This window comes from Ranitomeya imitator, chromosome 1 (assembly GCF_032444005.1).
Source record: "Ranitomeya imitator isolate aRanImi1 chromosome 1, aRanImi1.pri, whole genome shotgun sequence".
Taxonomy (NCBI): Eukaryota; Metazoa; Chordata; class Amphibia; order Anura; family Dendrobatidae; genus Ranitomeya; species Ranitomeya imitator.
In genome coordinates, this window is record NC_091282.1 from 1,212,924,123 (window position 1) to 1,212,937,371 (window position 13,249).

At 42.3% G+C, this 13,249-nt stretch overlaps 1 protein-coding gene across 1 annotated transcript in view; it reads right to left on the reverse strand.

The window, feature by feature from the left end:
- Nucleotides 1-9,330: 9,330 nt before the first annotated feature.
- The window catches only part of TLX2 (T cell leukemia homeobox 2), a 47,176-nt gene continuing 43,257 nt past the window's right edge, over nucleotides 9,331-13,249 (reverse strand). The window contains exon 3 of the mRNA XM_069745824.1: nucleotides 9,331-10,957. Coding sequence (XP_069601925.1) covers nucleotides 10,768-10,957 — 190 coding nt within the window. The 3' untranslated portion in view covers nucleotides 9,331-10,767. The remainder of the gene's footprint in view (nucleotides 10,958-13,249) is intronic.

A 13,249-nucleotide genomic window follows, 5' to 3' on the forward strand; every position in this document is an offset into this window, starting at 1 on the left:
CTTGTTGTTTTCTATATTTCTCCTCTCTCCCTCTCTCTTTGTTGTTTCCTATATTTCTCCTCTCTCCCTCTCTCTTTGTTGTTTCCTATATTTCTCCTCTCTCTTCCTCTCCTTGTTGTTTTCTATATTTCTCCTCTCTCCCTCTCTCTTTGTTGTTTCCTATATTTCTCCTCTCTCTTCCTCTCCTTGTTGTTTTCTATATTTCTCCTCTCTCCCTCTCTCTTTGTTGTTTCCTATATTTCTGCTCTCTCTTCTTTTCCTCTTGTTTCCTATGTTTCTCCTCTCTTTCTCTCCTCGTTGATCCCTATATTTCTTCTCTCTTCTTTCCCCCGTTGTTTCCTATATTTCTCCTCTCTTCCTCTCTGTTTCCTATATTTCTCCTCTCTTCTTTTCCCCTTGTTGTTTCCTATATTTATGCTCTTTTCCTCTCCTCTTATTTCTTATATTTCTCCTCTCTCCCTCTCTCTGTTTCCTACATTTATGCGCTCTTCTTCTCCTCTTATTTCTTATATTTCTTCTCTCTCCTCCTCTTCTTGTTGTCTCATATCTTCTCTCTTCCTCTTCCTTGTTGTTTCCAATATTTATTCTCTCTTCTTTTCCCCTTGTTGTTTCCTATATTTCTGCTCTCTTCCTCTTCCTTCTTGTTTCCAATATTTCTCCTCTATCTTCTTTTCCCCTTGTTTCCTATATTTATGCTCTCTTCCTCTCTCCTTGTTTTCTCATATACAGTGGGGCAAAAAAGTATTTAGTCAGTCAGCAATAGTGCAAGTTCCACCACTTAAAAAGATGAGAGGCGTCTGTAATTTACATCATAGGTAAACCTCAACTATGGGAGACAAACTGAGAAAAAAAAATCCAGAAAATCACATTGTCTGTTTTTTTAACATTTTTTTTGCATATTATGGTGGAAAATAAGTATTTGGTCAGAAACAAACAATCAAGATTTCTGGCTCTCACAGACCTGTAACTTCTTCTTTAAGAGTCTCCTCTTTCCTCCACTCATTACCTGTAGTAATGGCACCTGTTTAAACTTGTTATCAGTATAAAAAGACACCTGTGCACACCCTCAAACAGTCTGACTCCAAACTCCACTATGGTGAAGACCAAAGAGCTGTCAAAGGACACCAGAAACAAAATTGTAGCCCTGCACCAGGTTGGGAAGACTGAATCTGCAATAGCCAACCAGCTTGGAGTGAAGAAATCAACAGTGGGAGCAATAATTAGAAAATGGAAGACATACAAGACCACTGATAATCTCCCTCGATCTGGGGCTCCACGCAAAATCCCACCCCGTGGGGTCAGAATGATCACAAGAACGGTGAGCAAAAATCCCAGAACCACGCGGGGGGACCTAGTGAATGAACTGCAGAGAGCTGGGACCAATGTAACAAGGCCTACCATAAGTAACACACTACGCCACCATGGACTCAGATCCTGCAGTGCCAGACGTGTCCCACTGCTTAAGCCAGTACATGTCCGGGCCCGTCTGAAGTTTGCTAGAGAGCATTTGGATGATCCAGAGGAGTTTTGGGAGAATGTCCTATGGTCTGATGAAACCAAACTGGAACTGTTTGGTATAAACACAACTTGTCGTGTTTGGAGGAAAAAGAATACTGAGTTGCATCCATCAAACACCATACCTACTGTAAAGCATGGTGGTGGAAACATCATGCTTTGGGGCTGTTTCTCTGTAAAGGGGCCAGGACGACTGATCCGGGTACATGAAAGAATGAATGGGGCCATGTATCGTGAGATTTTGAGTGCAAACCTCCTTCCATCAGCAAGGGCATTGAAGATGAAACGTGGCTGGGTCTTTCAACATGACAATGATCCAAAGCACACCGCCAGGGCAACGAAGTGTGGCTTCGTAAGAAGCATTTCAAGGTCCTGGAGTGGCCTAGCCAGTCTCCAGATCTCAACCCTATAGAAAACCTTTGGAGGGAGTTGAAAGTCCGTGTTGCCAAGCGAAAAGCCAAAAACATCACTGCTCTAGAGGAGATCTGCATGGAGGAATGGGCCAACATACCAACAACAGTGTGTGGCAACCTTGTGAAGACTTACAGAAAACGTTTGACCTCTGTCATTGCCAACAAAGGATATATTACAAAGTATTGAGATGAAATTTTGTTTCTGACCAAATACTTATTTTCCACCATAATATGCAAATAAAATGTAAAAAAAACAGACAATGTGATTTTCTGGATTTTTTTTTCTCAGTTTGTCTCCCATAGTTGAGGTCTACCTATGATGTAAATTACAGACGCCTCTCATCTTTTTAAGTGGTGCAACTTGCACTATTGCTGACTGACTAAATACTTTTTTGCCCCACTGTATTTCTTCTCACTCTTTCTCTCCCTTGTTTCCTATATTTCTTTTCTCTCTTCCTCTTCCTTGTTGTTTCCAATATTTCTCCTCTCTTCTTTTTCCCTTGTTTGTTTCCTATATTTCTTCTCTCTCCCTCTCTTTGTTTCCTAGATTTATGCGCTCTTCTTCTCCTCTTATTTCTTATATTTCTCCTCTCTCCCTCTCTCTGTTTCCTACATTTATGCGCTCTTCTTCTCCTCTTATTTCTTATATTTCTTCTCTCTCCTCCTCTTCTTGTTGTCTCATTTCTGCTCTCTTCCTCTTCCTTGTTGTTTCCAATATTTCTCCTCTCTTCTTTTCCCCTTGTTTCCTATATTTATGCTCTCTTCCTCTCTCCTTGTTTTCTCATATATTTCTTCTCTCTCTCTTCCACTTCCTTGTTGTTTCCAATATTTCTCCTCTCTTCTTTTTCCCTTGTTTGTTTCCTATATTTCTTCTCTCTCTTCCTCTTCCGTGTTGTTTCCTATATTTCTCCTCTCTCTTCCTCTCTCCTTGTTGTTTCCTATATTTTTGCTCTCATCCTCTCCTCTTATATTTCTTCTCTCCTTGTTGTCTCATATTTCTTCTCCCTCTCCCTTGTTGTTTCCTACATTTCTTTTCTCTTCCTCTTCCTTGTTCTTTCCAATATTTCTCCTCTCCTCCTCTTCTTGTTGTTTCCTATATTTCTCCTCTCTTCCTCTTCCTTGTTGTTTCCAATATTTCTCCTCTCTTCTTTTCCCCTTGTTGTTTCCTATATTTCTGCTCTCTTCCTCTCCCTTTGTTGTTTCCTACTTTTTCTCTTTTCTTCCTTGTGGTTTCCTATATTTCTCCTCTCTCCCTCTCTTTGTTGTTTCCTAGATTTATGCTCTCTTCTTCTCCTCTTATTTTTTATATTTCTTCTCTCTCCTCCTCTCCTTGTTGTCTCATATTTCTTCTTTCTCTTCCTCTTCCTTTGTTGTTTCCTACTTTTTCTCTTTTCTTCCTTGTGGTTTCCTATATTTCTCCTCTCTTCCTCTCTTTGTTGTTTCCTAGATTTATGCTCTCGTCCTCTCCTCTTATATTTCTTCTCTCTCCTCCTCTTCTTGTTGTTTCCTATATTTCTCCTCTCTTCCTCTTCCTTGTTGTTTCCAATATTTCTCCTCTCTTCTTTTCCCCTTGTTGTTTCCTATATTTATGCTCTCGTCCTCTCCTCTTATATTTCTTCTCTCTCCTCCTCTTCTTGTTGTTTCCTATATTTCTCCTCTCTTCCTCTTCCTTGTTGTTTCCAATATTTCTCTCTTCTTTTCCCTTTGTTGTTTCCTATATTTCTGCTCTCTCTTCCTCTTCCTTGTTGTTTCCAATATTTCTCCTCTCTCTTCTTTTCCCCTTGTTTCCTATATTTCTGCTCTCTCTTCATCTCCCTTTGTTGTTTCCTATTTTTTATCTCTTCTTCTCCCTTGTTGTTTCCTATATGTCTCCTCTCTTCCTCTCTGTTTCCTATATTTCTCCTCTCTTTTCCCCTTGTTGTTTCCTATATTTCTGCTCTCTCTTCTTTTCCCCTTGTTGTTTTCTATATTTCTCCTCTCTCTTTGTTGTTTCCTATATTTCTCCTCTCTTTTCCTCTTGTTTCCTATATTTATTCTCTTTCTCTCCTCGTTGATCCCTATATTTCTTCTCTCTTCTTTCCCCCTTGTTGTTTCCTATATTTCTCCTCTCTTCTTTTCCCCTTGTTGTTTCCTATATTTATGCTCTCTTCCTCTTCCTTGTTGTTTCCAATATTTCTCCTCTCTTATTTTCCCCTTGTTTCCTATATTTATGCTCTCTTCCTCTCCCTTGTTGTTTCCTATTTATGCTCTCTTCCTCTCTCCTTGTTTTCTCATATATTTCTTCTCTTTCCTCCTCTCCTTGTTGTCTCATATATTTCTTCTCTCCCTTCTTTTCCCTTTGCTGTTTCCTATATTTCTGCTCTCTTCCTCTCCCTTTGTTGTTTCCTACTTTTTCTCTTTTCTTCCTTGTGGTTTCCTATATTTCTCCTCTCTCCCTCTCTCTGTTGTTTCCTACATTTATGCTCTCTTCTTCTCCTCTTATTTCTTATATTTCTTCTCTCTCCTCCTCTTCTTGTCTCATATCTTCTCTCTTCCTCTTCCTTGTTGTTTCCAATATTTCTCCTCTCTTCTTTTCCCCTTGTTGTTTCCTATATTTCTGCTCTCTTCCTTGATGTTTCCAATATTTCTCCTCTCTCTTCTTTTCCCCTCATTTCCTATATTTATGCTCTCTTCCTCTCCCTTGTTGTTTCCTATTTATGCTCTCTTCCTCTCTCCTTGTTTTCTCATATATTTCTTCTCTCTCTCTTTCTCCCTATATTTGTTTTCCCTCTTCCTCTTCCTTGTTGTTTCCAATATTTCTCCTCTCTTCTTTTTCCCTTGTTTGTTTCCTATATTTCTTCTCTCTCCCTCTTTGTTTTCTAGATTTATGCTCTCTTCTCCTCTTATTTCTTATATTTCTTCTCTCTCCTCCTCTTCTTGTTGTCTCATATCTTCTCTCTTCATCTTCCTTGTTGTTTCCAATATTTCTCCTCTCTTCTTTTCCCCTTGTTGTTTCCTATATTTCTGCTCTCTTCCTCTTCCTTGATGTTTCCAATATTTCTCCTCTCTCTTCTTTTCCCCTTGTTTCCTATATTTATGCTCTCTTCCTCTCCCTTGTTGTTTCCCATTTATGCTCTCTTCCTCTCTCCTTGTTTTCTCATATATTTCTTCTCACTCTTTCTCTCCCTTGTTTCCTATATTTCTTTTCTCTCTTCCTCTTCCTTGTTGTTTCCAATATTTCTCCTCTCTTCTTTTTCCCTTGTTTGTTTCCTATATTTCTTCTCTCTTCCTCTCTTTGTTGTTTCCTAGATTAATGCTCTCTTCTTCTCCTCTTATTTCTTATATTTCTTCTGGTGTCTCCGCAGCTTCTTTACCTGCATCTGCATATTTCCCATAAGGGATGGGGGCAGTGTTCTGGAATCACTGCGTTGAGAAACACGTGATGGTGTCTCCGTGGTGTTGGATGTTTTGGTCTCCCCGAGGCCAATCATCTGTGCCTTTATATTATATTTCTTCTCTCTCCTCCTCTTCTTGTTGTCTCATATTTCTGCTCTCTTCCTCTTCCTTGTTGTTTCCAATATTTCTCCTCTCTTCTTTTCCCCTTGTTGTTTCCTATATTTATGCTCTCTTTCTCTCCCTTGTTGTTTCCTATTTATGCTCTCTTCCTCTCTCCTTGTTTTCTCATATTTCTTCTCTCTCTTCCTCTTCCTTGTTGTTTCCTATATTTATGCTCTCATCCTCTCCTCTTATATTTCTTCTCTCTTTGTTGTCTCATATTTCTTCTCCCTCTTCCTCTCCCTTGTTGTTTCCTACATTTATTTTCTCTTCCTCTTCCTTGTTGTTTCCAATATTTCTCCTCTCTTCTTTTCCCCTTGTTGTTTCCTATATTTATGCTCTCTTCCTCTCGCTTGTTGTTTCCTATATTTCTCCTCTCTTCCTCTCTTTGTTGTTTCCTATATTTATGCTCTCATCCTCTCCTCTTATATTTCTTCTCTCTCCTCCTCTCCTTGTTGTCTCATATTTCTTCTTTCTCTCTTCCTCTCCCTTGTTGTTTCCTATATTTCTTCTCTCTTCCTCTTCCTTGTTGTTTCCAATATTTCTCCTCTCTTCTTTTCCCCTTGTTGTTTCCTATATTTCTTCTCTCTTCCTCTTCCTTGTTGTTTCCAATATTTCTCCTCTCTCTTTTCCCCTTGTTGTTTCCTATATTTCTGCTCTCTTTCTCTCCCTTTGTTGTTTCCTACTTTTTCTCTTTTCTTCCTTGTGGTTTCCTATATTTCTCCTCTCTCTCTCTCTCTGTTTCCTACATTTATGCTCTCTTCTTCTCCTCTTATTTCTTATATTTCTTCTCTCTCCTCCTCTTCTTGTTGTTTCCTATATTTCTCCTCTCTCCCTTGTTGTTTCCAATATTTCTCCTCTCTTCTTTTCCCCTTGTTGTTTCCTATATTTCTGCTCTCTCTTCATCTCCCATTGTTGTTTCCTATTTTTTATCTCTTCTTCTCCCTTGTTGTTTCCTATGTTTCTCCTCTCTTTCTCTCCTCGTTGATCCCTATATTTCTTGTCTCTTCTTTTCCCCGTTGTTTCCGATATTTCTCCTCTCTTCCTCTCTGTTCCATATATATTTCTCCTCTTCTTTTCCCCTTGTTGTTTCCCATATTTTTGCTCTCTCGTCATCTCCCTTTGTTGTTTCCTATTTTTTCTCTCTTCCTCTTCCTCGTTGTTTCCTATATTTCTTCTCTCTTCCTCTTCCTTGTTGTTTCCAATATTTCTCCTCTCTTCCTGTTTCCAATATTTCTCCTCTCTTCTTTTCCCCTTGTTGTTTCCTATATTTCTTCTCTCTTCCTCTTCCTTGTTGTTTCCAATATTTCTCCTCTCTCTTTTCCCCTTGTTGTTTCCTATATTTCTGCTCTCTTTCTCTCCCTTTGTTGTTTCCTACTTTTTCTCTTTTCTTCCTTGTGGTTTCCTATATTTCTCCTCTCTCTCTCTCTCTGTTTCCTACATTTATGCTCTCTTCTTCTCCTCTTATTTCTTATATTTCTTCTCTCTCCTCCTCTTCTTGTTGTTTCCTATATTTCTCCTCTCTCCCTTGTTGTTTCCAATATTTCTCCTCTCTTCTTTTCCCCTTGTTGTTTCCTATATTTCTGCTCTCTCTTCATCTCCCTTTGTTGTTTCCTATTTTTTATCTCTTCTTCTCCCTTGTTGTTTCCTATGTTTCTCCTCTCTTTCTCTCCTCGTTGATCCCTATATTTCTTGTCTCTTCTTTTCCCCGTTGTTTCCGATATTTCTCCTCTCTTCCTCTCTGTTCCATATATATTTCTCCTCTTCTTTTCCCCTTGTTGTTTCCTATATTTCTGCTCTCTCGTCATCTCCCTTTGTTGTTTCCTATTTTTTCTCTCTTCCTCTTCCTCGTTGTTTCCTATATTTCTTCTCTCTTCCTCTTCCTTGTTGTTTCCAATATTTCTCCTCTCTTCCTGTTTCCAATATTTCTCCTCTCTTCTTTTCCCCTTGTTGTTTCCTATATTTCTGCTCTCTCTTCTTCTCCCTTGTTGTTTCCTCTGTTTCTCCTCTCTTTCTCTCCTCGTTGATCTCTATATTTCTTGTCTCTTCTTTCCCCCGTTGTTTCCTATATTTCTCCTCTCTTCCTCTGTTTCCTATATTTCTCCTCTCTTCTTTTCCCCTTGTCGTTTCCTATATTTCTGCTCTCTCCCTTTGTTGTTTCTTATTTTTTCTCTCTTCTTCTCCCTTGTTGTTTCCTGTGTTTCACCTCTCTATTCCTCTCTCCTTGTTGTTTTCTACTCTCTCCCTCTCTCAGTGATGCTAGTCACTTCTTACGACCAAGCTGTATGTCAGGATAGTCAAGGATTCCAAGGTCAGAAGCCAAGTGTGTATGTCAAACAGAAGGAAGAGACAAAAGCATAGTCAGTTAATGTTCTGAGGTCAGAGTACCAGAAGGATAGCTGATCAGAGCAGAAGGGGTTAAACGGACGGGATCGTCAAAACAAGGTCCAAGGTCAACATACAGAACTCAAGGTACTGAGGAAACAAACCACCCTTAGCTGAATGTACATCTGGAAGAGGTCTGGGAGAAACAGCTCAGTTAAGTAGCATGGCAATCACCTGGGATAATGAACACTTGGACAAAGCCAGCAACCTCCCAGTCTCAGACTGGGTAGTCTTGCTGTCCATCAACACACTGACAGCTCAGCACCCCTGTACCAGAATGGATGACTGAGCTGTCAAAGCATTGGCAGCTTCAGCATGCCCCTGAACCAGATATTGATGGCTCAGCCTAACTGTATCCCAGACACATGGAGGGGTGGACCCATGACACATCCGAGCATTTTAGTGCTTGCTCATCTCTAGGGAGGATCTGTACAATCTTTATCTAGTCGTGGTTACATTCTTGACAGTAAAATGGCTGACGTATGAATGATTACTTGGTAGGGCATATGACAGTATGTACATCAGTCTTTAAGGATGGTTTACTGCGTATGGAGCATTGTACAGGCCCATTACTCATCCGGAAGGGCTGAGAGGGAACATATGTGTTGGGTGGTGGCTGACACGAAGGCTAGAACAAGAACAATTTTGAAGAAATAAAAATACTCGTTTATTGGATTCATAAAATGTAAAACTGCAGAAAAAAAGAGAACAGAGTCCTAACACAGTAATGAGCCAAGAACTGAGAGCAACCAAACCACTTGGCTAGTCATTAACCCTTCTTAAGGTACCGTCACACTAGACGATATCGCTAGCGATCCGTGACGTTGCAGCGTCCTCGCTAGCGATATCGTCCAGTGTGACAGGCAGCAGCGATCAGGATCCTGCTGTGCTGTCGCTGGTCGGGGAAGAAAGTCCAGAACTTTGTTTCGTCGCTGGACTCCCCGCTGACATCGCTGAATCGGCGTGTGTGACACCGATTCAGCGATGTATTTGCTGGTAACCAGGGTAAACATCAGGTTACTAAGCGCAGGGCCGCGCTTAGTAACCCGATGTTTACCCTGGTTACCATCGTTAAAGTAAAAAAACAACCGCTACATACTTACCTACCGCTGTCTGTCCTCGGCGCTCTGCTTCTCTGGTCTGGCTGTGAGCACAGTGGCCGGAAAGCAGAGCGGTGACGTCACCGCTCTGCTTTCCGGCTGCCCGGCGCTCACAGCCAGACCAGAGAAGCTGAGCGCAGGGGACAGACAGCGGTAGGTAAGTATGTAGCGGTTGTTTTTTTACTTTAACGATGGTAACCAGGGTAAACATCGGGTTACTAAGTGCGGCCCTGCGCTTAGTTACCCGATGTTTACCCTGGTTACCGGCATCGCTGGTCGCTGGAGAGCGGTCTGTGTGACAGCTCTCCAGCGACCAAACAGCGACGCTGCAGCGATCCGGATCGTTGTCGGTATCGCTGCAGCGTCGCTTAGTGTGACGGTACCTTTATACTATACATATAAGATAAGGCAGCAATCCAACTTCACAAAAGAAGTGAGATATCAAAGGGGGACGTTCTAGATAACCAAACGTCTAATGCAAGACAGCCTGGTTAGGTTCTAGATGGAGGAGACAAGCTCCTCACACGTCACCGACCACAGGGAAAATCATCTCCATAAACAGAAGGAGCCAGATGACAGATTGGGAAAGTGGAGAGGATGGAGGAGATGAAGACGGTGGAAGGGAAGGCTGAGAGTTAGCAAATGTAGGAAAGAGAGGACTTGGCAAGAATAGTGGAGCAGGTAGAATATGGACGTGGATGATATTAGGTTTAATAAAGAAAATAGAAAGTGTGATGGTGTGATATGCTATGTGGGTATCATTAATGTGTATATTTCTATTTTACTTATTTTCATGGTGTTCTCTTGTAGAAGGAGTTATTTGCTAATTGATGAATGGCTGTTGCTGCCATCTGATATCAGCCCCCACAGCACTGTATTGTTTGCTAATATGCTAATGACATGTTGACCTAGCTTGTTGAAACAATGAGCCCCTGAGACCTTCCCCCCTAACCTGTGAATGTGGAGAGGGACTTAAAATATCAGAGAGGTGAGACACAGATCAGTCCTGTGTGGAATGATGATGTGTTCACTGCACCTGAGAGACAAAGAAGAGTATATGGACTGTGCTATCCTCTGTCTGCTGGATTGTTGGACTTTTATCCTGTAACTGAACTGCATTCGTGTTCTGGAATATTTTATCCTTTGTGTGGTGGATCGTATATGGACCTTTCGTATTTTTGCCTAAATAAAGGTCTTGGGATTGTTCACGCTTCACTGGCTCTGTTGATTGTGTGGAACCGGAGAAGGACCCCGTGACAGAAAGTAATCGAGAACATGGTCAAAATAAAGGCGATGGTTGAGAATACGAAAGTGGATTAGATGATATAGAGGAGAGAAATGTAAGAAAGGGGGAAGGAGATATAGAGGAAATGGAGGATAAAGGACATAGTGCTTAAAAAGGCAAAGGAACAAATGGAAGCAACGATGGAGAAGGAGATGAAGTAGGTGGTTGACATATGATACATGGTAGAAATGGAGGAAAGGAAACAGACAGACGACCACCTCATCCTGCCCATAATCAAAGAGAAAATATTTGAGATCCCATTAGTTTAACCAAGTTTGAGAATATGAAGATCCGCTGTACAAACAGAAGGTTTTTCAGCATAAATCTGAGCCATTCGCTCCACATCCAAGCTCTGCTTGTGAGCATTTACCATCATCTTCTGGGTTCAGAATTGAATTTACTTTCTATGTTGTCCACATTTGCCATGAAAACCAGAAGTCACACGGAGCAGAGTCTGCGATGTCCATATGTAATCCCGGCCTTGTAGAGAAAATCATATCTTGTATATCTCATGTCCTTAATGCCCAACAGTTCGTCACAAGATGGCTGTCTCATCTGCCCATGGTTGTAGGTTCTGCAATGCACAGAGCGAGGAGTTATGAGTACATAGAGGGTCCCGTGGAAGAGACTGCTGGAGACTTTTTTGGAAGGCTTCCTGCTGAAGCTGTATCATCATACGATTAGTCTGCTGACGCTCAGATTCCCTTTCTTCAGCTGTTTGACGCCTGAGGACACAAATACAATCAATCAGTCGAAACAAAAAAACAAAACAACGGCCATGATTTATATATGGGAAGCAATTAATGGAAATATATGTGGAAAATCAGTCATTAATATGACTATCACTATGAATAAGGCACCACTAAGAGGATCAGTCATCAGTATGAGGATCAGTCATCACTATGAGGGTCAGTCATCAGTATGAGGGTCAGTCACCACTATGGGGGTCAGGTCATCACTATGAGGATCAGTCACCACTATGAGGATCAGTCACCACTAAGAGGATCAGTCACCACTATGAGGGTCAGTCATCACTATGAGGATTAGTCATCACTATGAGGGTCAGTCATCACTATGAGGGTCAGTCATCACTATGAGGATCAGTCACCACTAAGAGGATCAGTCACCACTATGAGGGTCAGTCACCACTATGAGGGTCAGTCATCAGTATGAGGGTCAGTCACCACTATGGGGGTCAGGTCATCACTATGAGGATCAGTCACCACTATGAGGATCAGTCACCACTAAGAGGATCAGTCACCACTATGAGGGTCAGTCATCACTATGAGGATTAGTCATCACTATGAGGGTCAGTCATCACTATGAGGGTCAGTCATCACTATGAGGATCAGTCACCACTATGAGGATCAGTCACCACTAAGAGGATCAGTCACCACTATGAGGGTCAGTCACCACTATGAGGGTCAGTCATCACTATGAGGATTAGTCATCACTATGAGGGTCAGTCATCACTATGAGGGTCAGTCATCACTATGAGGGTCAGTCATCACTATGAGGATCAGTCATCACTGAGGGTCAGTCATCGCTATGAGGATTAGTCATCACTGAGGGTCAGTCATCGCTATGAGGATTAGTCATCACTATGAGGATCAGTCATCACTATGAGGGTCAGTCACCACTATGAGAGTCAGTCACCACTATGAGGGTCAGTCACCACTATGAGGCTCAGTCACCTCTATGAGGATCAGTCATCAGTATGAGGGTCAGTCATCACTATGAGGGTCAGGTCATCACTATGAGGGTCAGTCACCACTATGAGGGTCAGTCATCACTATGAGGGTCAGTGATTACTATGAGGATCAGTCATCACTATGAGGGTCAGCCATCACTATGAGGATCAGTCATCACCATGAGGATCAGTCACCACTATGAGGATCAGTCACCACTATGAGGATCAGTCATCACTATGAGGGTCAGTCATCACTATGAGGCTCAGTCATCACTATGAGGATCAGTCATCACTATGAGGGTCAGTCATCACTATGAGGGTCAGTCATCACTATGAGGCTCAGTCATCACTATGAGGATCAGTCATCACTATGAGGGTCAGCCATCACTATGAGGATCAGTCATCACCATGAGGATCAGTCACCACTATGAGGGTCAGTCATCACTATGAGGGTCAGTCATCAGTATGAGGGTCAGTCACCACTATGAGGGTCAGCCATCACTATGAGGATCAGTCATCACCATGAGGATCAGTCACCACTATGAGGGTCAGTCATCACTATGAGGGTCAGTCATCAGTATGAGGGTCAGTCACCACTATGAGGGTGAGGTCATCACTATGAGGGTCAGGTCATCACTATGAGGGTCAGTCATCAGTATGAGGGTCAGTCACCACTATGAGGGTCAGTCACCACTATGAGGGTCAGTCACCACTATGAGGGTCAGGTCATCACTATGAGGGTCAGTCATCAGTATGAGGGTCAGTCACCACTATGAGGGTCAGTCACCACTATGAGGGTCAGGTCATCACTATGAGGGTCAGTCATCAGTATGAGGGTCAGTCACCACTATGAGGGTCAGGTCATCACTATGAGGGTCAGTCATCGTTATGAGAATCAGTCATCGCTGTGGGTCCTGTGAGTATTACACAATGGACAGTTTGATGACCAGGCTCATGTTTAAAGTGGCGGCCATACTAGGACAACCCCTTTTTGATCCAAATGTTTGGCCTCAATAAAATATTAAAGCTTGTCATGTCATGTGCTGGCGCAGTTCCAGAGGTGTCAGTATTCGTGGTCCAGGGGCTCTCGTGGATGCCCGGCATCCAATCAGTGCTGGCGTCATTGTCCCCGCCTTTATACAAATTGAACATGAAGAGAAGGTCCGGGCTGCATCTAATCTCTCATTTCCTCTTCCTGGTCAATTCATTCAAAGGCGGGGACAATGAGGCCAGCGCTGATTGGGCAGCAGCCATCATGTGTCATAACTGCACGAGAGCCCCGGGACCGCGATTGCCGACACCACTGGAGCAGCGCCATCACGGGAGG